Source organism: Cryptomeria japonica, chromosome 11 (genome assembly GCF_030272615.1).
Source record: "Cryptomeria japonica chromosome 11, Sugi_1.0, whole genome shotgun sequence".
In the NCBI taxonomy this organism is placed as follows: Eukaryota; Viridiplantae; Streptophyta; class Pinopsida; order Cupressales; family Cupressaceae; genus Cryptomeria; species Cryptomeria japonica.
This window is the reverse complement of record NC_081415.1, coordinates 674089949-674111113: the sequence shown is the minus strand read 5'-3', so window position 1 is coordinate 674111113 and position 21165 is coordinate 674089949. Positions and strand designations below refer to the sequence as shown.

Below are 21165 nucleotides of genomic sequence, written 5' to 3'. Positions count from 1 at the left end.
CATGTGAAATTTAAGCCAGTCATGTAGATTTTGTCCCTAGTTGATGCAATTCAAAAAGGAGCCCTTTAGAGATCCAAGCTTACTAATTCATCTTGGAAGGAGCTGTGCGGATGCATAACCTGGTACAATTTGGACAATAAAACCATTTGACCTTGTGCTTCCTTGGTAGCAAGCGAGTAGGATATTATTAAAAGTATCCACAAATATTTTCCTGAGCCAAGGCTTAGAATATAGTTTACTAGGTTTATCATTCCATACTGTTTATATCATTTGTTCTCAAAATTGATAACGACATCCTATAATTGTCTTTACAAACAGAGAATACATAAATTTTGAAATATGCAACTCTATTATTTTAAGACATTTTGAACAATATTTTTGGCAATGCCAAACATTGATTCCCCTGATTAAATGGTACTTTGACTGTTTAAAAACTTCTATCTCTATCACTAACTTTCACAAGCATCTGCATCATGAACAAAGAAAACAAAATATAAATATAAATATGCCTTCCCTAGTACTTTCTCTGATTGCACAGAGCAAAAGCAATGTTTTCTGGATGCTAGGTTCAATGCTCCCATCAAAAAATTGTTACATGAAGTGTTGTGCACTCTTCTCTGACACAAATTGCCAAGGTCAATGTCAAAGTCAAATGCAGCCTCTGCAATGTTGTCTATAAATCATAATAAGAATATTTTGTACAAGAACAATAGTAGGTTATTAGTTTGTCAATGCCAAGCAGATGCTGCAATGAGAATTCTGTCTAACCATCCAAGATATAGAGCTCCTCCTTCTTCCTTAAGATTGTAACTATTGCAGTATGATTGTAGCTGTGACTTGATTGTGTTGTTCACAGAGGCACTGAGTGGATACGCAGTAAAACCTGCCATCATCAATCTGGCCCTCCATTTTCCAGCTAATTCATATCTCTCAATCCTATCTGCTCCTTCACAAGCAACTATGTTGACAATGTCTCGGGCAAGGCATTGTTTTTCAACATTCAATCGGTCTCTGCTTTCCCTTGGAAGCGTAGCATCCAAAGATTCGAAAACTGCTGAGTAATAGTTTAAAGCTTCCACAAACCGGGGCAAAAAAGGTGCAGTATTAGTATTCACCTCTTGTTCCACTACAGTGACCACTTTAGGATTGAGAGACTTTACCATCCTTAGAAGTCGATCACGAGGATTCCTTGTAGATACACTTTCATCAGGCATGTGATGCAGTTGGAACGCAAAATTGACTGCTAGAGCTTCTTCTGGTCTGATGTCAAGCCTCTGTGGTTCAACATCTCCAATTTTCTCTGCAATGGCAACAAATTGAAAAGGAACTCTATATGATAATGCAAGTTGTTCAAGGCGCTTTCCTATCATAGTCAATCCCCCAATAGGGCGTTTAACAGTCTCAGGATCATCTACCCCAGTTATGCGCACATGTGGAGGTCCGCCAGGCCTTTTTGCAAAAATCTCTAAGAGATTCATGTATTGACTGCCCTGCCCAATATCAAAATCTAAAATGTGAACTTTCTGATCCTCTCTGAAGACTTCAGAAATTGCTCCATTGGCTGCCATAAAGCCAAATTTGAAACATGGGCAAACTTCAAATAATATCTGCATTGCAGATAAATTGTCAGCATCTGGTGGTTCTTTACATTTCAAAGCATGATATAACCCGTTTCCTGAAGATGCTATACGTGCAGCAAGACCCTCAACCATGTAGGCTGCAATTCTTTCTGTTGGGTCTCCATGAATAGAAACCATTTCTCTTAGTCTTGTGATTATATTATTTGCTAATTCTAGTTTACCTTCAGATATTGCAGAAGCACAACGAATTAAAAGCTGCTTACAAGGGATCCCTTCATCAAGATCCATTTCCTGTTGAATAGTTGATGTGTATATTTCTTGATTTGAAGAACTTGTTTGGTAAAGAAAAGATGAGTGTTCTTCGCTCCCTGCTTGAGGTGGGAAGGCTCGTACTGTGGGATAATCTAGGGTGCTATCAGAATAAACCCTTAGGTTTGTACTTTCTGTTGGAGAATGCACTGGAGAGTCCTCAAACAAAAGGTTTTCTATTGTATCAGCCCATTCCCTGTCAAAATTTGTGCTCTGTGAGAGGCTTACAACACTTGCCTCTTCATAATCACTGAAAAGTTCCCTCTCCAACTCTTGCAGCTTTTGCCTCATGCATTCTGAATTTTCATTGATTATGACACTGCCCTGTTGGTCACTGGATGACTGATAACTTGGGTAGAATGGCAAGTTACTCTCTGTAAGATTGTCGGTAGATATAGATTTCTCAAGGGAAGAAACATTCTGTAAAATTGGCATGCCAGGATATCGACCTCCATTGGAAACCAAAATTTCAGCCAATGTAGCAGGGCTATACAAAGTGCCTTGAGAATTAATTAAAGCATGATTTTGTGTCTGTTGATAATATGGCCCACTAGTGTAAGCAGAATGAAATGAGGAGTCAGACATCCCCATAGAATCCAAGAAAGTGAGTGGTGATACAGGTGAGTACTGATTTTGTAGCTTTACTGCACTGAAGATAGCTTGCCTCTCAATATCAGATAATGAACTCTGGGAAAGTAGCTGCATTACCCTGGTTTGCATCCCTGTCAGAGAAGAATCAAGATAACCATGAGAATTTAAGGTAATGCCCCCAAGTTCAGGCTTGTACTGCACTCTCATCTTATTCCATGCACTCATCATCTCAGGTGATCCATTTCGGAAGTTTCTTCCTAGAGTTATGTTACTTTCATCACTTGAACCGTCTGATGGATCTAGAGGCTTTAACATAGACATTGCATCCACCGCCCAGAAGACCAAAGCACTATTGCTTTAGAACCTTTCTTTTTTCTACTGAACTCTCATGTCAAACATAGAGGATGCAAATGTAAGCTTATAAATTTCAAATTTTTCCACACGACACATTGTATGTACATCTACAGAACAAGAGAAATGCCTGCATGACAAAGAAAACAACAAATTATGTAAAATCTCTGGAGGATTTTCTTTGATGACAAATTGTGAGCTTGTTTTGAAATTTCCAATCAACACATTATAGTAAAACATGTCAAGTATGATTGCACCTGAAATCATCTGCAAGAATGTTTGGTAGAAATACAGTTAGTTATTGAAAGAAAGACAGTGAGGGGAAAATGTTAGTTCTCGTTGGCCAAGATGAACCTCCAAACTAGCTAAATAAAATACAGACAAATCATCTGGCATTTGGATATTCATTTTGGTACTCAGTACCTATTTTAGATCATTGTCTTAAGTCTGATAAACAATTGCCTGCATAGAGAAACCCAAACTTTCCACTGTGCGTGAAAATCATGATGGTAACTAGAATACTATTCCTTGTGTCTTTTCCCTCCTAAAAGTAACCTCAAAAAGGACTGAGGAGGTACTCAAAAGTTTCCTTTGGAGGAAACGAGGGGTAAAAGGAATTTCTCTCGTGGCTTGTGATGAGGGATGTGGACTTTCAACTTTCTATGTGGTTAGCTTGCCCTTGCATGGTCTCTTTCTTGACGATAGGTTAGGAAAGGAATTTTATCTTAAGGGGATCTTTCGAATTATAAATTGAATCAATGAGATAAAGGGTGATACCAATCAAGACCAAAAGTTCAGTTGCAAGGTCACATGAAGTTATCAGATGATAAGTAATTTGGTACCAAATATTGTTTACCCAAGTTAAAGCTTCAAGAATAGCATGCTTGTTATAAAGATTGGAAGTGGAGAAATGGTAAGGCCGTCCTCCATTGTCTAACCATTGATTTGATGATAAGTTAGACACACTCTAATATTACCTCACAACTGAATCCTTAAGCATTAAGGCTCAAAAATACCAAAACATGTTGTGTAAGATTGTGCCAATCATATTGTAAGTCATCAGATTCCTTTATGGTCCAACTATTATTGGAATGGCTTGTTCTTCACCGAGGTAGTATCATTAATTCTTTAAGTGGTGTGTCGGAGAAGAAACAACTCCCAATCTTCCAGAGGTAGTTCTATTCCAAAATTGGTCTTCTGCTTTTTTCCTCTTTCTTGAGGAACACTTGGATGATCAAGGAAAAATTCTTTAGTGAATTGGCATAAAATTAGGTTCACTTTTAACAGTGTTCCACAGGGACAATCCTCAGGATCTGGATGATGTCCCAAGGATAAGGACAAAACATCCCCCCAAATCCAAAAAAAAAAATCTTGTTGAAAGGGAGCTTCCTAGGAGTAGGAACATACCTGTCAAATGGGGACATCCCTTATTCTTTGGGACATCAAGGAAAACCCAGGGCCCCAAAAAAAATTTAAAAACATAAAAGAGGAGTCTCTGTCCAAAAGAATCCTAAGCGTACAAATTTGAGAGCATTCAGTATTTCTAGAATCCTATTCTTTGGTTCTCATCTAACTTTTTCAGATCTAGGGTACTGCACAAAAGTTTTACAGTTTTACCAGAGATTGAATTTTAGATTTCTATCAGTTTCAGTTTCACATTTTACTGGTACTTCAGAATTCAGACCTATGTTCAATTTCATGTTGCAGATTTCTTGAGGTTTACAACAGTTATAGAAGGTTCATAATTTAGCTTATACCATTAAATCAACGTGCAAAACAACTGGTCTGATATGATTATCACCACTGTATCAGATTGATCAACATATGAATGGACTCTAATTTTTCAATGTGTATGAGTTTTAGTTCATGAAATCAAGATCAAGTTAATAGTGTAATAGGGAACCCATAAAAGTAACAGTCAGATGTACATACAGAGATGTATAAAAAAATATCTACATAATGAAGCTACAAAGTTGATCAATCATATTGAAAAAATTACAAGCTTGCATAGGCATAAACTATATCACATCATAATATTCCAGATCTCATGTTTATTGGATATGAGAAACAAAATAAAAACAAAGAAACAAATAGTTAACTTTGGCTAACCCATCTAACAACTACAAATATACCTTTTTACCTACATTACCCCAAGTTTCTGGGACAGGGGGACAGGGGGACGAGTTTCCGGGACGGCAAATTTTTTTGCCAAATTTGGGGACGGAGGGGACGGCTATATAAAATATAGGGAAAATTTAAAATATATAGGAAAATTCTAAATGTTCATATGAAAACATGGATAAAGCATGCATCTATACATTATATTCATATGAAAACATGGATATAGCATGTGTATGATACTATGAAAACATTTTAGAATGCAAACATCGAACATACAACATTATCAATAGACTCAATACTCAATATGCACTCATAATTCAGAATTTCAATTCATTCACATTGTCAATATGCATATCATAATAGATATTAAAGAAATAACATACAAAATGGCCAAAGGCCACACTGCTGCCATATTGTTTCATTGTCAATTGCGATATGGAAATCAAAATAGTACTAAGTAAATACTAAAAAGCAAAGTATAATATTTATTATTTAATAATTTATTATTTAATTTATTTTCTATTTATAAATTTTAAAATTTATAATATGAATTAATTTAAAATTATAAATATTTGATATGAATTAATAAATTTAATGTTGCCTTTTAATTTTTGATAGAGGGCCCATGTTAGAAAAATAATAAAATATAGATAGTCGTATTTTGATTTCATAACTATTCAAATTCAATAATAAAAAAATTGATAGTCGTTTTTTAAATTTTTTCAATATAGAGGGCCCATGTTAGAAAAAATTAAAAAAAAATTGAAAATACGACTTTTTTTTTAATATTTTTCCCTAGCCCTAGATGTGGGGGACGTCTAGCCGCCGTCCCCGGGACGTCCATACGTCCCCCACAGCTAGGGAAGCCGTCCCCCCGTTTCGGGGACGTCCCCTCAAAATTCTGACAATTTGGGGACGGGGAAGGGGGGCATCCCCTGGCCGTCCCCAAGTCCCCGAAACATCCCCGAGACTGGGATGGGGGTTTTCAAGTAGGGGACGCGTCCTCGGGTTAATAAAAAAACAAACTTATCTTAAGTTCCTAACATCCTATGCTATATGCCCACATTCAGGGGAAAATAGAGTTTAAGTCTACTCCTAATCCTCCACACCCCAACCCTATTGGCTGGGGATGAAGGTGAATTTTGATGGGGCTTCAAGAGGCAACTCAAGAAAATAAAGTGCAAAATGATTAGTCTAGGATGAAAGAGAAAACTTATAGGTATATCCTAAGTTACCAATCTTGGTACTAGTTCAAATTTGGGTTCACTGGCTTGATTCAAGGGTTCGGTCAAAAAAAATTAGGGGTTGCATTCGTTTTGGGTTCATTCAAACAAAAACATATAAAAATTACATATATAAACTTTTTTTTAATAAATAATAAATAAATATAGTAAATAAAATATATATCTAATATTTATTTGTATAAATATAATAAAAATATTTTAAAATATTAATTATATTAATCTATAAGAAACATAATATGATATATATGAATATGAATATTGAATATAACCGATATTGCCAAAGTGTGATAGTTTAAATGTGTTGTTGTTCTTGCCACCAAGGTTCAAACCCTATCGAGATGCTATTGTTGAGTGTTTATGTTGGGGGTGAGGTTCCCCATTGTGACCTCACCAATTCACAGCTTCAAGTCAAAAGCATTTACCCCTTTTAAAAAAGGCATATGAATATGAATATAATTATGACTTCTATTAGTATTCATATTCATATTCATATTAATATAATCAATCAATTCCATGTTTATGTTCGGGGTGAGGTTACCCATTGTGACCTCACCAATTCATAGCTTTAAGTCAAAAGCATTTACCCTTTTTAAAAAACATATATGAATATGAATATAATTATATCTTCTATTATTATTCATATTCATATTAATATAATCAATCAATTCCATGTTTATGTTGGGGGTGAGGTTCCCCATTGTGACCTCACCAATTCATAGCTTTAAGTCAAAAGCATTTACCGCTTTTAAAAAACATATATGAATATGAATATAATTATAACTTCATTAATATTCATATTCATATTAATATATTATATAATCAATCAATTCCATGAAAAATAGCAAGTTCATCTTCATGTATTGGAATTCCTTGTTGCTTTGTCAACTATTGATGCCTTTTCCAAGCTATTCAAGGAGAATCGTGATGAGAAGGGATGGCCTAATGCATTTATCTCTAAAGTGGTTCCCTATTCAATTGATCAAATGGAACCATTGACTAGAGCTCAATTTAACATTATGCTTCTCTACCTACTAGTTTATACTAGTTCTTAACCACTCCCGCTTCAAAAACAAACCACTTCTTCGCAATGGCAGGGAAGGGGGTTTACTCACCTAATGAGTCTTTGATACTTTTTGCGCACCATTCAAACTCTTTCCTCAAAACATGAATACAAAACTCAAATAATGAGATATAATTAAAAAACACATTGGTGAAAATGAGATTCCAAAAATAGTTTAAAATAAGAAAAAAAAATTAAAATGAGCCAAATTGTTGTGGGTTTGCAATAGATTTTTAAAAAAAATCTTCTTGGGTTCTCCTAGGTTCATCCAAGATAAACCCACAAACCAATCTTGAACCCTAACAGAACCCCTACCCACACCAAACTAGTATCTAGACCCGAAATGGATCGTACCCAAACCGAAAAGGTAGCAAATCCTCAAAAAAACTAAAAATGGCATCAACAAAGAAAAGGCACAAACCTTCCTCGTCAACCTTCAAGTATGTTAAAAAAATGGTGTTTGCCATTGAATCCAATTCTGGTCAAACCTTATGCAAAATATTGTTTGTCTTCCAATTTGGGGGTTACTCACTTCATATTGTGTTGATTATCACTATTGAGAATAACAAATATACAAAGAGAATAACATAGAGGCAAGTTTGTCATTGATAAGAATTAAGAGTGTATAATTCATAACAAGGCAAGGGTGTGGGATTCCTTTGATACCACACTCTATCTATAATCACACCAAAGAATCACACGATTGACATTGCTTTTATCCCTAATGCATAATGGGCCATGTTTCCAACACGGATTGATTAGGCATGCTTAACAATAAATGACAATCCTTGGAGATAACTAGCTCGAGCATGCAAATGATTTGCAATGGAGATTTAACAAGGATCATTAAACCTTGGAAGGGGAAAGGAAATCATTTGGGAGTTGAGGAGAGTTATTAATTACAACAATACCAAAAAATTAAGTAGTCGCTTCCCTCTTGATTACGTGCAAACAATAGCTCACATTTTTGGATTATTGATGACAACATATGGTTGATTTCAAAGAAGAGGCAAATTTCCTTCTTGAGAAACATCAGAAATCTACATATGAAGAAAACCCTCAAAACACAAGTAGAGGTTGTGCTAGACGCACTCAAATTAGTGTTGGGTGATAAGTTCTTGACTATAGATCATTGATACAAAGCAAATACAAATGTGGTGTCAATGTTTGTTGGGGTTCCATTGGAAGTCATCAAGACTAAGGGCATGGTTAGGGCAATGGAATGGCTTCGATTCATAGTCACTAGTGTAGAGGTTTAGAGATTGTCTTGGAGGAGGTAATACCAAGCAAGGTCGTTCCCCTAAAGGTCAAGGCTCTGTAGATTAATGTCAGGCTGATTATGGCTTCATCATTCTAGCATATGGACTCTTTAAGGCAGATTGAAGACAAGGTAGGGCCAAGCATTCATTTTTTGAAGTGTACTACTAGTACCATTCCCACAATCATGATCGACTAGACTTTTGCAATACTAGAAGAAGAGGGGAAGGATGAGGCGATAAATGCATGGGGTGGTGCAATGATCACAAGGTGCACACAACTTATCCATCTTGTAGAGCAACCATTGATGTGAAAATATTTAAAAGGTGCCAAATCAGAAGATACTGGATTTTGTAGATGTGTATGTGTGCTATGGGAAGAAAATGGAGAAGAGAAAGGCTTTTACTTTTTTGAAGAATGTTGTTGCTACTGAGAAGTCAAAATTTCCAAATGACCTAAAAAAAATAAAAGTTGAGACACGGTGGACTAGGCAACAAGTTTCTCTTCTACAAGTTGTGCCTGATTGGATGCAGCATTGAGTGTTTCAATGAGTATATTTCAACTCTCAAATCAAGTATTCATGTAGTCCACTCTTGAACTAGAATGAGAGTAGAAGCCTCATTTAGAACTTTGAGCATTATTCTCAAGAGGTTGGATTGTTAGATGTAATTTTTCCATGATCATGTAGACTCTAAAACACATATGAAGCAATTTAATGTTTAATTTTGTTTATAATTATAAGGATAAAAAGTGTCATTCAAGGCTGTGACAAGTTGTTCCCAAGTATTGAGAGGGTTCTAAGAATCTTTGTGTTTGGTGACCAATACCTTAGCAATACCATAGGGCTTCATCATTGCAAATGAGACCTTGTCCTCATCATCTATGTGTTTTTTAATTGAGCCAAGTCTCCATGTCAAGGACCTTGAGCCTACATAGATTTTGACCTTGCGCTTTGCTATAGTACAAGTGATCTTAGGATGGTCAATGTCATGAGTGGTAATACTCATGACATAATGGCATTGACTATAATTAACAATGCAAATACCATACTACCAAGTTCAACTACTTTCTCAGCCAAATAAGAAAGCATATTACAACTTCGTGTCTCCTTCAAACAATAGAAATGAGAAAAACTACATCTTTTTACAGAATTATGTGATTTTAAATTTATATCTGGATTCTCAAAAAAAAATATGTACTTTCACATAAAGCAAAACTAAAAAATATTCCACATAAGGGAGTATAGTGCACTATAAGTTCCAAAATAAAGCCACAAAGAAAACTGAAAATATCAGGAACATGAAAAAATAGTAACCAAAACGGAGATAATCATTCCATTGACATCAAAAAGGTCGATGAATAAAAAAAAATCATCTTGATTAGACTTAAATAAGTGAGAACAGATTTGTCAAAGTTGAAGGGTGAAATTGAAATGCAAAACCCCACAAGCAAGGATTTCCCCAAGCATCATCACCATGATGTTAGCAGTACAACATGGTTCTACTGATGTGACGTGCTAATGTGGCAATGTCATTGCTGATGATGTTCTAGATGGTGTTACGCTAAAGTGGTAGATCGTGTAGATTTGATCTCATGCTTGCATGGCAGTACTATGTGGACACTAACATGGCAATTACATCATTTGGTGGTAGGTAGAATGATAGTGAGGCAATAAATACACTAGCAAATTAAAGAATTTTTTGCCAATGAAGAATATTGTGGCATTGTTAAGTATATTAAGTCGCTATTTGGTTGGCAAAGTGTAGTCGGTTCAACTTTCAACAGATGATGTCGACAACATGTGGCAGATCAGTATTCAACATAGAAGGGAAACTAACAAGCAACAACAAGAAAGTAATGCAACAGAATGCTATTGTACAGTCATACAGCACTATCTTTCTTGAAATATGTGCCTGTCAAAAAACTCAAAACCTGCAAAAACACAATAAAATTGGGAAACTTCATAACTTGGCCTCTATGTGTCCGACTTGGACTGAATGAAATGTGAAATCAGCTTTCTCTGTTGCTCTAGATGTGATGGTGGTGTTAGATTTATTCTACAGTGCCTACAACAAAAAGTTGTAGAAGAGAGCTTAAAAAACCTTAACACAATGGTCATGGATCAAAGAGAAACTCCAACCAATGGCTCAAAAGCTTGCTCTAGTACCAACTAATATGTAACCAACAAAAATAGCAGTCAAAGGTTTACACAAATATGTGCCAAGAAAACCTCAGCAATTAAAGATAGAAACTTGATCAATCATATTGAAAAAATTGCAAACTTATATAGGCATAAACTATGCCAAAATTTTAATACTTCAAATCTCATGTTTGTTTCTTTTATTTTATAAAAAAATTTAACAGTCGTCCCTTGTCCCTAAAAGTCTAGGAAATGTATGTAGTCCCAAAGCTATGCTCTCTCTCCTTGAATCTCAAAAAAATCAAGGTTTTGATTGGTTTCTCATCGAGGTCAAGGTGTAAATCAAATTTTCATGTTAAAAACACATCCTTTTCTCAAAGATATGAGGACATCTCCAAATGTTGGGAGGCTTCACATGAAAATTCTTAACACCTCTATATGTCTCCTCGAAGCATACCTTGAGAATTGGGAAATAGTTAATAGGAGTTTCTTGATTATATTATCATATATAACATTATTGTTTTCCTCAAGCGTTGATATGTGGTTGACAAGACCTATAAGACCAAGATAATTATGTATCAGACTTGTTATTTTCTATTTTTTAGATGAAAATTTTGTTCTCAAAGTCCAAATAATTACTGGTAAGAAAGAAAACAATAAAAAGGCTCGAGATGTCTACATGCACTAAAGTTGTATTAATTAATTGAAACAGAAAAGAGGTGTATTCCGTGATACTAGTTTGTGCTCATAAACTATATGGTTATTACCTCACTAGCACTAATTTTCATTCGGCCTTAAGTCTAACTATCTATTTGGCATTATGATCTCTCTCTCTCTCTCTCTCTCTCTCTCTCTCTCTCTCTCTCTCTCTCTCTATATATATATATATATAGATATATAATTTTCTTTAATATCTGCTAAAGTCTTTCATGTTTCATCATCGTCATAAGACCCTATGCTCATCCCCTCTAAAAGTCTAATAAGGACTCATAGGCAATGGGACAAAATTCCATCAAGAAAGCAGCTTATGCTTTCCAAAGACACTCAAAATTTTCTGAAACCCAAGTACTTTGATCTTTTGATAACCATTGCATAGAACTTACAACTACTAGTTAATGCCACGGAAAAAAACTGGATTTTAATTTATATGTCTTCTTGCTTTAATCTATGCCCTGGGAAGCCTGATAGGCAATCTTGGAACATAGTAATTCAGAGATGATTTTAAGTTCACAGGGTCATAATTTACAGCATGTTGTTCAAGAAAATATTTAAAAAATTCAAAATTCCTGCTGCAGCTCTTACAATCTACAATCAATTTACCTGTGCTCATTTTCAGGTCAAATTAAAAAAAATAAAGTGTTAAATCGTATTATCAGCTTATCATTGCACACATGAAGAAGAAAACTTTATCAATGCCAAAAGGCTCCACCATTTGGTAATCATCCTCCATATTTTGCCTTGTGATTATTCAGAAAATTATTTCAAGAGTGGCCCCATTCACAAGAGTAGCACTTTCCTAAAGTTACAAAACTGTATCATGGCATTCTGCTAAAGATATTTCTACCATTAAGAGGTATGATCAGCTTTTGGTTTTGGTACGAAAGATGCTACACTGTCTGACTTCATATCGAACAAAGTAACTGCATTCTCTTAAAAACGCAATGTTGGTATTTCTATACTTTGCCTATACTAACTTTTAAAGTGGACTTCTTGTTACTACAATCATAAATAATCTATTTGGCCTCACTGTTTGAAGATAACATTTTGTTTGTTCAAATGTGCTAAGAAAATAGCAATACTTTCAAAGTCCATGCATCCCTGCAACAGGGTTTTTTTGACAATTGATCTATGTAATTACCTTAAATTTATCAAGAGTTGAACCTACTCCATCAATCTCTGCAACAGGAAGCTCGATCCCTGTATCACTTTCATTGTCTACTCAGAAAAAGAAAAAATTAGCTTGTAAATTTTTTCAATAACTTGTTACAGATTGGTTGTTTCTTAACCGAGAGAACATAAAGCTCACAAAGCAGAATGTTATTAACATGTATGTGAACAGTACAAGAGCCTGCCAATAATAATATTTCATTCAACATTGTCGTGTAAGATGTGCGACTCTAGGAACCCACACAGGTAGTGGAGTTGGTTCGGGCCGTGGGTTCACTCCCCATTGGTCTCGGGTTCGACTCCGAGGCCTTGGTTTAACCCAATGTACCGGGCAGGCAGGTTGTGTGGTACATCTCCTGGACTACTCTCGCCTCAACTTGCCCCAAAAATGGGCGCTGGGATCAGTCACAGGGATACCCTGGGTGATCAAAAAAAAGTTGTGACTCTAGGGGCATGTTACAAGGCCAGATCAGATCTCTCTCACATGGAATCTCTTCTCAAAATTATATGCTGTTTAGTCATACCCAATTTTTATTGAGTTCCGCTAGACATAAAATTACCTCATAGATGACTCCATGCCTTCATCGTTTAACAGTCACTGCAAGACGAACTTATAGGGCCTTGCCTGCCAGCATGACTCAAACCTATTCAACTGAGTCAAGTGACAACATTAACCAGGAAATGAAGCAATAACTGATGACAACTTATGCCCATGCAGTAGGTTCTTAACACACACAACTAGACTATTCTAGTTTATACTGCAACATGTGGAACAATAATACTTATACACCCATAGGAAACGATGTGAATGACCACCAATCTTTTGCTAGGATATTAGTGTCTCCTAAATGAGGTCATAATAGATATTTCAGCTCAGGGATTTCATAACATGGCTTTTTACCACAATTCACTTATCACTTCTTAGCACATAGACTTGACAAAGGCACGGAAAATTAGAGGACCATTCTAATGTCATATAATTACTAGCCTAAATCCACATTGCACGAATTTATTTCCATTGTGTGGTCACTCCGTGCAAAAATAACAACATCAGAAAAGAAATGTGCCATCAAAAGTTCCTTGCTTGTATGTTGGACCACGCAAGACGAGAAGGGATATACAATTATCATAACATAAGCCAAGATATAGTAAGAAACAATCATACACCAACATCCAAATGAGAGATGCTTCCTAAATGGTTACCAAAAGCCCAATACTTCTAAATTTCAGACATCCTTGCATTTTTCATGCATCAAAAAGGTTAGAATATAATAATTTTTCTATCATCGTGTAGATCGGATCATGAATGAAATATTCAGTTATTCGTATATTCTACTTTTCAATTCTGACTATTCACATATAGGCAAAACTGAAGGGACGTAGAGAAGCTTTAAACTAAGGGCTAAAATAAAGAAAATGATGATAGATCCGATTTCATGCAGGGCTGTATAGAGAAACTCGGATAGAAGAAACCCTGAAACAGAAGGGTATCATTAGATTATAATTTTTGGTTTTACTAGCTATTTGTCAACAACTTCCTGGTTTTCTTAGATTGAGACCCGACAAAGTTTTCCCTCTTTTGTATACAGTACGTCGACCATTACAGGAAAGAATTCCTAACTCTGACTTCAGTTGTCTAGAACAGCCGCATGGCCAGTTCTTAGAAACAATTGAAGCAAACAGGTTCGATGCATTCAGAGAAAACACTTGATTGATTGCATGATATTAATTGATAGACGCGTGTCCTCGAAACTTGGAAAGATCCTGCATGATACAAAAGGATCCAAAGTTAATCCCGTGTGCAGTTTCCCTCCTGAGTCTTTAGCCTTTAAGAAAGTGGGAGAACTTGTTCTGGGCTGCATATCATATCTGAATCTTTGTATCCCATCTAGGCTAACAATTTTTTAACTAAAACTTGCAAGCTTTATCAAGAAATAAACTAAAACTATGATCAGATATTAAATTGGTCCTCGAGATTGGAAACTATGCTACCATTTACTCAAAATGGATTTGTGTTGTCATTACCATCGTGTATTGACTCGTGATCAATCAAAAGGTAAAGACTTTTCCCAATATGGGTATAGCCAGAATAAAGCCCAGACATTCCATTGAACCAAAATTATATTTCATATGCTATCAATAACGTTGGATGTTGGCAATCAACAAAAATAGTAATGTAAGACAATCGTTAAATGGGTACAGCTGCAAAGAAATGTTAGTGCCTGACCAATCTGCATGAAAATAATCAAAGGTCACAGGCCCATTTCATTTCATACAAAACTGAATAGAACCCAAAAAAAAATATATCAAAAATGCATGATCTAGATATGATCAACCTCAACAAAATGAAGGATAAGTGTCATAACAGCTTCAAAACGAAAGAGATATAATGAAATAGACAAGCACACGTCCAAACATTACCTTTCCATTATGATTCTCCAAGGTAATCAAAATAACCTTATACTTCACATTCGCACCATTACCCCCACGTCTGTATTTAAAACAGAAGAACAGAAATAAGCAAAATGAAGCAGAACACAACCTGAAAGCATTAAAAAATGTAATTCAAAGACACCAGCCATACATGCAACAGATACCAAACTTGGGATGAAGATGGGTTATTGATTCACAAATGGATTCAACGATTCTACTTGCAGGATATACTATTCCATATGAGTATATGCAGCTGCACAGAGGAATCAATGGCTTTCTGTGCAATCAAACGAAACAGGTATCAGTTTCCTTCTCCCCTTAACTTTCAAAATGAGGGCTGCTGCTTCTTGCATTCCTAATTCTCTGATCAGCTCAAGGTGGGTATTTGACTGGATTGATTGGGATTATTACTTTAATAGAAAGCACTGCCTCCCCAACATAGAAAGAGACACAATTCTACCCCACTGTAAAACTTAACAATTAAAAATAAAAAATGAAAACCGAACGTAGAATCGATGTAAATCTTGTTACCAAATTTGTGGATCCAATTTTCACTGGATTGGATTGGATCTTCCATACCCGAGACTGTGGGGTCCTTTACAAGGTTTCATTCATACACCATTATGTCATTCCCTTCAAAGATACCCAATGTTTTGCTTCCTCCACACAAAACCACCTTTCCTCGTATTCCTCCGCTCCTCCAATTGGATCAAGGCATATGTGGGAAGATACACTCATTTTGTGTAGCAGGCCACCGCGTAACCCCCTGCTCAGATCATGACACGTGTCTCCAAAGCCCATTAGCATGCACAAAGCGGGGTCTATGTTGTACCTAATAAACTATTGCTTTTGTTACAGGGTGTGTTTCACACCACCGCTGTACGTTATCTTAGGAGATTTTAGCGAGATCTTTCCTATATTTTTATTTCTTCAATGTGGAAATTACCTAATATGTTTGGACTCATCTTAGTTAATCAAAAAATCGGCTATTTTTCCGAGGGCCTTTGTGTACATAACACGGGTTCTGCATTGGATTCTTCTTAATACTTTAGGAATGGGAGGTATTTTTTCCGTGTGTTGAGTTATTATGATTAGTTAAAATGTAGTTGTATAAATTTTGACTTTAATTTATTGATTTATATATTATGAGTAATTTTTATATATTTATTTTTCATGTATAAAAGGTGTATTTAATATTTCTTACATTAAATGATGTTGAGGTAGGTGAAGTATAGTCTTGTTGAGATGTTACCTATTCATACAATGATTATTCAAGCACGCTCAATCTATTCATACATTATCATTCAAATACATTTAATTATGAAATTTCTCTTAAATTCAAGTCTCCTTCTAATTTGTAGTAAAGAGGTTTTGTTTTTGTTTTCAAGACTATGGTTTCATGGAGTTATAACTTTAAAAAGGAAAAATATTTAAAAGCTACAAGGCTGCATCCCAATATCATAAGTAAAAATTTATAAAAACATCTATTATATTGATAAAGGAAATTCTCAACTCTACAAAAAATTACTCAACATAAATAATCAACATATTATCAATATTTTAATTATTTATATAGAAAATCATTTCTTGAATAAACAATTAGATATTAACCACAATATATATAATTTAGATCCTTAAACAATTATTAAAAATTTAAAAACTAGAAAGAAGAAATATTATATTTTAAAATAAAATTCTAAGCAATAGTTTATTTCACTTCTTAATTATAAATCCTAAAATTTGTATTTAAAATTATTTCTTAATTTAAGAAAAATAAAACACATTTAATTTAAAGAATTTAATAGATAATATAATGAATATAACTTAAATTATAAGAAATTCAATATAAATAATAAATTCAAAAAGTCTAAAAAGACTTTTTTAATTAATTTATCATAAACAATAATAATCACTTTCAAATATACCTCTTCTAAAATTAATTGTCTTCAATATATATTTATGGTTGAGATTATTAATAAATAGATGTATAGTAATGACTATTTTTAAAATGTTCAATTGATAACTATTAGGGATATGTATATTTATTTGTTTAATGTGCATTTTAAATTTGATGTATGTATTAAACCTAACATACTATTCATAACTTCACAATATGGTTGTACATATTAGGTTAATATATAAATGTTAATAATTAAATATAATTAATTTAAATTAATTTTTAGAATTAAATTGACAAATGAATGATAAATTCAATAATTAAATAGGAAGACTTAAGAATTAAGATGGAGATTTAGATAAACACTATGTTGGAATTATTTATCGAGATATACAAATTTCTTGTTGTAGGTTTGATGAATATCTTTGAATTTAAACAAGAGAAGAAGAAAAAAATATGAAGACTTATTGTAATTTTCACTTAAATTATAAGAAATTAAATATAAATAATAAATTTAAAAAGTCTAAAAAGAATTTTTTAATTAATTTATCATAAATAACAATAATCACTTTCAAATATACCTCTTCTAAAATTAATTGTCTTCAAGATATATTTATGGTTGAGATTATTAATAAATAGATGTATAGTAATGACTATTTTTAAAATGTTCAATTGATAACTATTAGGGATATGTATATTTATTTGTTTAATGTGCACTTTAAATTTGACATATGTATTAAACCTAACATACTCTTCATAACTTCACAATATGGTTGTACATATTAGGTTAATATATAAATGTTAATAATTAAATATAATTAATTTAAATTAATTTTTAGAATTAAATTGATAAATGAATGATAAATTCAATAATTAAATAGGAAGACTTAAGAATTAAGATGGAGATTTAGATAAACATTATGTTGAAATTATTTATCGAGATATACAAATTTATTGTTGTAGGTTTGATGAATATCTTTGAATTTAAACAAGAGAAGAAAAAAAAATGTGAAGACTTATTGTAATTTTCACTTAAATTATAAAAAATTAAATATAAATAATAAATTTAAAAAGTCTAAAAAGAATTTTTTAATTAATTTATCATAAACAACAATAATCACTTTCAAATATACCTCTTCTAAAATTAATTGTCTTCAAGATTTATTTATGGTTGAGATTATTAATAAATAGATGTATAGTAATGACTATTTTTAAAATGTTCAATTGATAACTATTAGGGATATATATATTTATTTGTTTAATGTGCACTTTAAATTTGATGTATGTATTAAACCTAGCATACTCTTCATAACTTCACAATATGGTTGTACATATTAGGTTAATATATAAATGTTGATAATTAAATATAATTAATTTAAATTAATTTTTAGAATTAAATTGATAAATGAATGATAAATTCAATAATTAAATAGGAAGACTTAAGAATTAAGATGGAGATTTAGATAAACATTATGTTGGAATTATTTATCGAGATATACAAATTTATTGTTGTAGGTTTGATGAATATCTTTGAATTTAAACAAGAGAAGAAAAAAAAATATGAAGACTTATTGTAGTTTTCATAAACACCTTACTGAATCGAGCGCTAGGAGAGTTCTTAGAATAACCAACTTCACAACTTTGAATGAATATACAAGGATAGCATACACAAGTGTGTAAGTGACCTATAAGCAAATGATGTAGATTTTGATTCTTTATTTTTAAAATCAAAATGTGTGCTAATGATTTTTTTAAGCATATAAATTAATTGCATATCGAATCTCTTTAAATACCAAACATAACAAAAATGTACAAATATTTACCAACTCACAATGACTAGTAAAAAAGGGTGGAAAAGTTTAAATTTATTTTTAAATGTGAATATGATGTAATAGATAAGAGGTGAATAATAAATGTATGGGATTAAGTGTAGGTAGTAAGATAAAAGGGATAGATATGGATAGGGGCATCAATCAAACCTAACACAAAAGTATGCCACTTGTCATATGTAATTATTTTGAAGGCATTCTACCAATAAATACAAAAATTAAATAAGAAATTGCATAAACATACAATGTTTGCCATTACAATTATATAATTTTACATATAAGAATACAAATAAATCAATATAAATACAATGATAAATAAGAAATAGCATAAATATACAAATTTCACCATTACACTAATTTAATTTTAATTATAAGAATACAAGTGAACCAATATAAATACAAAATTAAATAAGAAATAACATCAATGTATGAATTTTACAATTATAATAATATAATTATAAGAATACAAATGAACAAAATCATATTCAATTAAAACAATCACATACACTTTTATTATAAAAATCAAGGAATTAAAAAATAATTTATTAATTTTTAAGGGTCGAGATTTATAATTATATATATATATATATATATATAGAGAGAGAGAGAGAGAGAGAGAGAGAGAGAGAGAGAGAGAGAGAGAGAGAGAGAGAGAGAGAGAGAGAGAGAGAGAGAGAGAGAGAGAGAGAGAGAGAGAGAATGTCAACCAAAACTCATATATATTTATATATAAAAGTAATATTTTTAAATCAATTTAAGTTTTTTTTTCTCTTGTTAAAGATGTATTAGTAGTTATTATTTAAAGATTTATTAATTAGCAAATTTTGATGTTGCAGAAGGGTTATAATAGAGTAGGAATGATGAGTTGGGAGTTGTAATGAAGTTAAGATTTTTTTTGTATAATATTTATGAGGAATTCAGCTTGTTGTATCTTAATCTTCATGGCTCCTATCTATATCCTCAATGAATGGCAATCAAGGAGATGATATATTGTCACCTTTTATTTAAGATTGTGGGATTTTGCCAAGATCAAGAGGCAATGGAAAGCACAAATAAGAGAGACAATAGAATGACAAGAACAAACTGTATTCTCATCAATATGCAAAATGATCAACTAGATTCTTACTAATACAATGAATATAGGCCTGCTTATATAGGCAAGGCCATATGGATGTATGAGCACACAAATATGACATGTGGCTCAATGAGAAACAAGGGTAGGTAAGAAATACTAGGGGTAGGTAGAAGAAATAATATAATATTCCACAAGAGGTGGATGACCCATCGAATGTGGAGTGTAACAACAAAATAAGATCACAAAAGGTGGAATTTCTCCTACAAGCTCTATCCCTATGTGCACACTTCCCTAAGTGTCTCAAATCCAAACTACAAAGAGATGCATTATCCTAAGTTAACTTAAGTAAAGTGTAATAATATCCAAAATGAATATTTATTTACACCAACACCCCCCCTTAAGTGCAACTTAGGGGAATGAAGACTCAAGTCAACAATGCAACTAAGCAATGCAAGATAGGTCCCGGCTATGAGGCCATGCTAGGTACCCATGTACAAATGCAAATGCAATCTCCCATAAAGTGGGGAAAGAGAGAAAAACCCAATGGGAAAAAACCCTCCCCCAAAAGAGAGATGATGAAAGCACACAATGCTCTCAATGATGAATGAGAAGAACAAACTATGTCTCCCCCAAAAGAGAGAAGAAGAGACCATGAAGCCCCCCCTCAATGTCGAATCTCCTGCAAAGATGGTCCAATGATGATGACCAAAATACCTCCCCATAAGGAAGAAAGAGAGCCAATGCTACACCAATAATGTCAAAGTGTGACAAAACCAGGTACCAAGTCGATGACGATGAATCACTCGCTGCAACAAAAAGAAGATCAGGCATGGAGACAACCTGCTGTGAGCATCATCTGGATACTCAGAAATAGCAGAAATATTGGTACAATCCAAGTCTCACTGGAGCCATGCATAAAGGTGTACAATCTAGGTCTCAACTGGAGCCATGCACCAAGTCTCACAAGATATTCCTAATCTATGTATACAAGAGGACTACATCAAATATGTCAACAATGACAAGATACAAAGAGGTGTGGCACTTTATGATAGTGCGAGTACAACATTGCTCATGCAAGAGCATATAACATGATAGTGCAAATCTGGAAACATGAAGATGATGCCACCAAGAAGCCCTGTAGAATATTGCAGAAAAAGAAGCCTCCGATTGGGATGTGGCCAAGAGATATAAAGGAGCAAATCAACCCCCCCCCCCCTTGACTGCCGGTTGGAAGCACTTCAAGACAGGTGTGAAGTGACAAGAAAAAAAGTGTTCCCAATTTGACTTATTAAATGATGTTTGTGTTTTTAAAAGATTTTAAAAATCTATATAAAACAATTATTATGCAAAAAAAACTTTATTAAAAAATAAAGAAAAAACAAAAAAGGCGA

The 21165-nt window shown here is 33.4% G+C and overlaps 1 protein-coding gene across 3 annotated transcripts; it reads right to left on the bottom strand.

The window, feature by feature from the left end:
- Nucleotides 1-327: 327 nt before the first annotated feature.
- LOC131070687 (scarecrow-like protein 21) lies at nt 328-15685 on the bottom strand. 3 transcript variants are annotated; one of them, XM_058006283.2, is made up of 4 exons: nt 15505-15685; nt 15125-15250; nt 14962-15031; nt 328-2961 (listed from the first exon to the last, which is right to left on the bottom strand). In XM_058006283.2, the coding sequence occupies exon 4, from the start codon at nt 2799-2801 to the stop codon at nt 729-731; it is 2073 nt and encodes a 690-aa protein (XP_057862266.2). In that variant the 5' UTR covers nt 2802-2961; nt 14962-15031; nt 15125-15250; nt 15505-15685; the 3' UTR covers nt 328-728. The 3 variants fall into 3 exon arrangements, with proteins under 3 accessions (XP_057862266.2, XP_057862267.2, XP_057862264.2); XM_058006284.2 differs by lacking the exon at nt 15125-15250; XM_058006281.2 differs by lacking the exon at nt 15505-15685 and having other exon boundaries at nt 15125-15482.
- Between the last annotated feature and the right edge of the window lie 5480 nt (nt 15686-21165).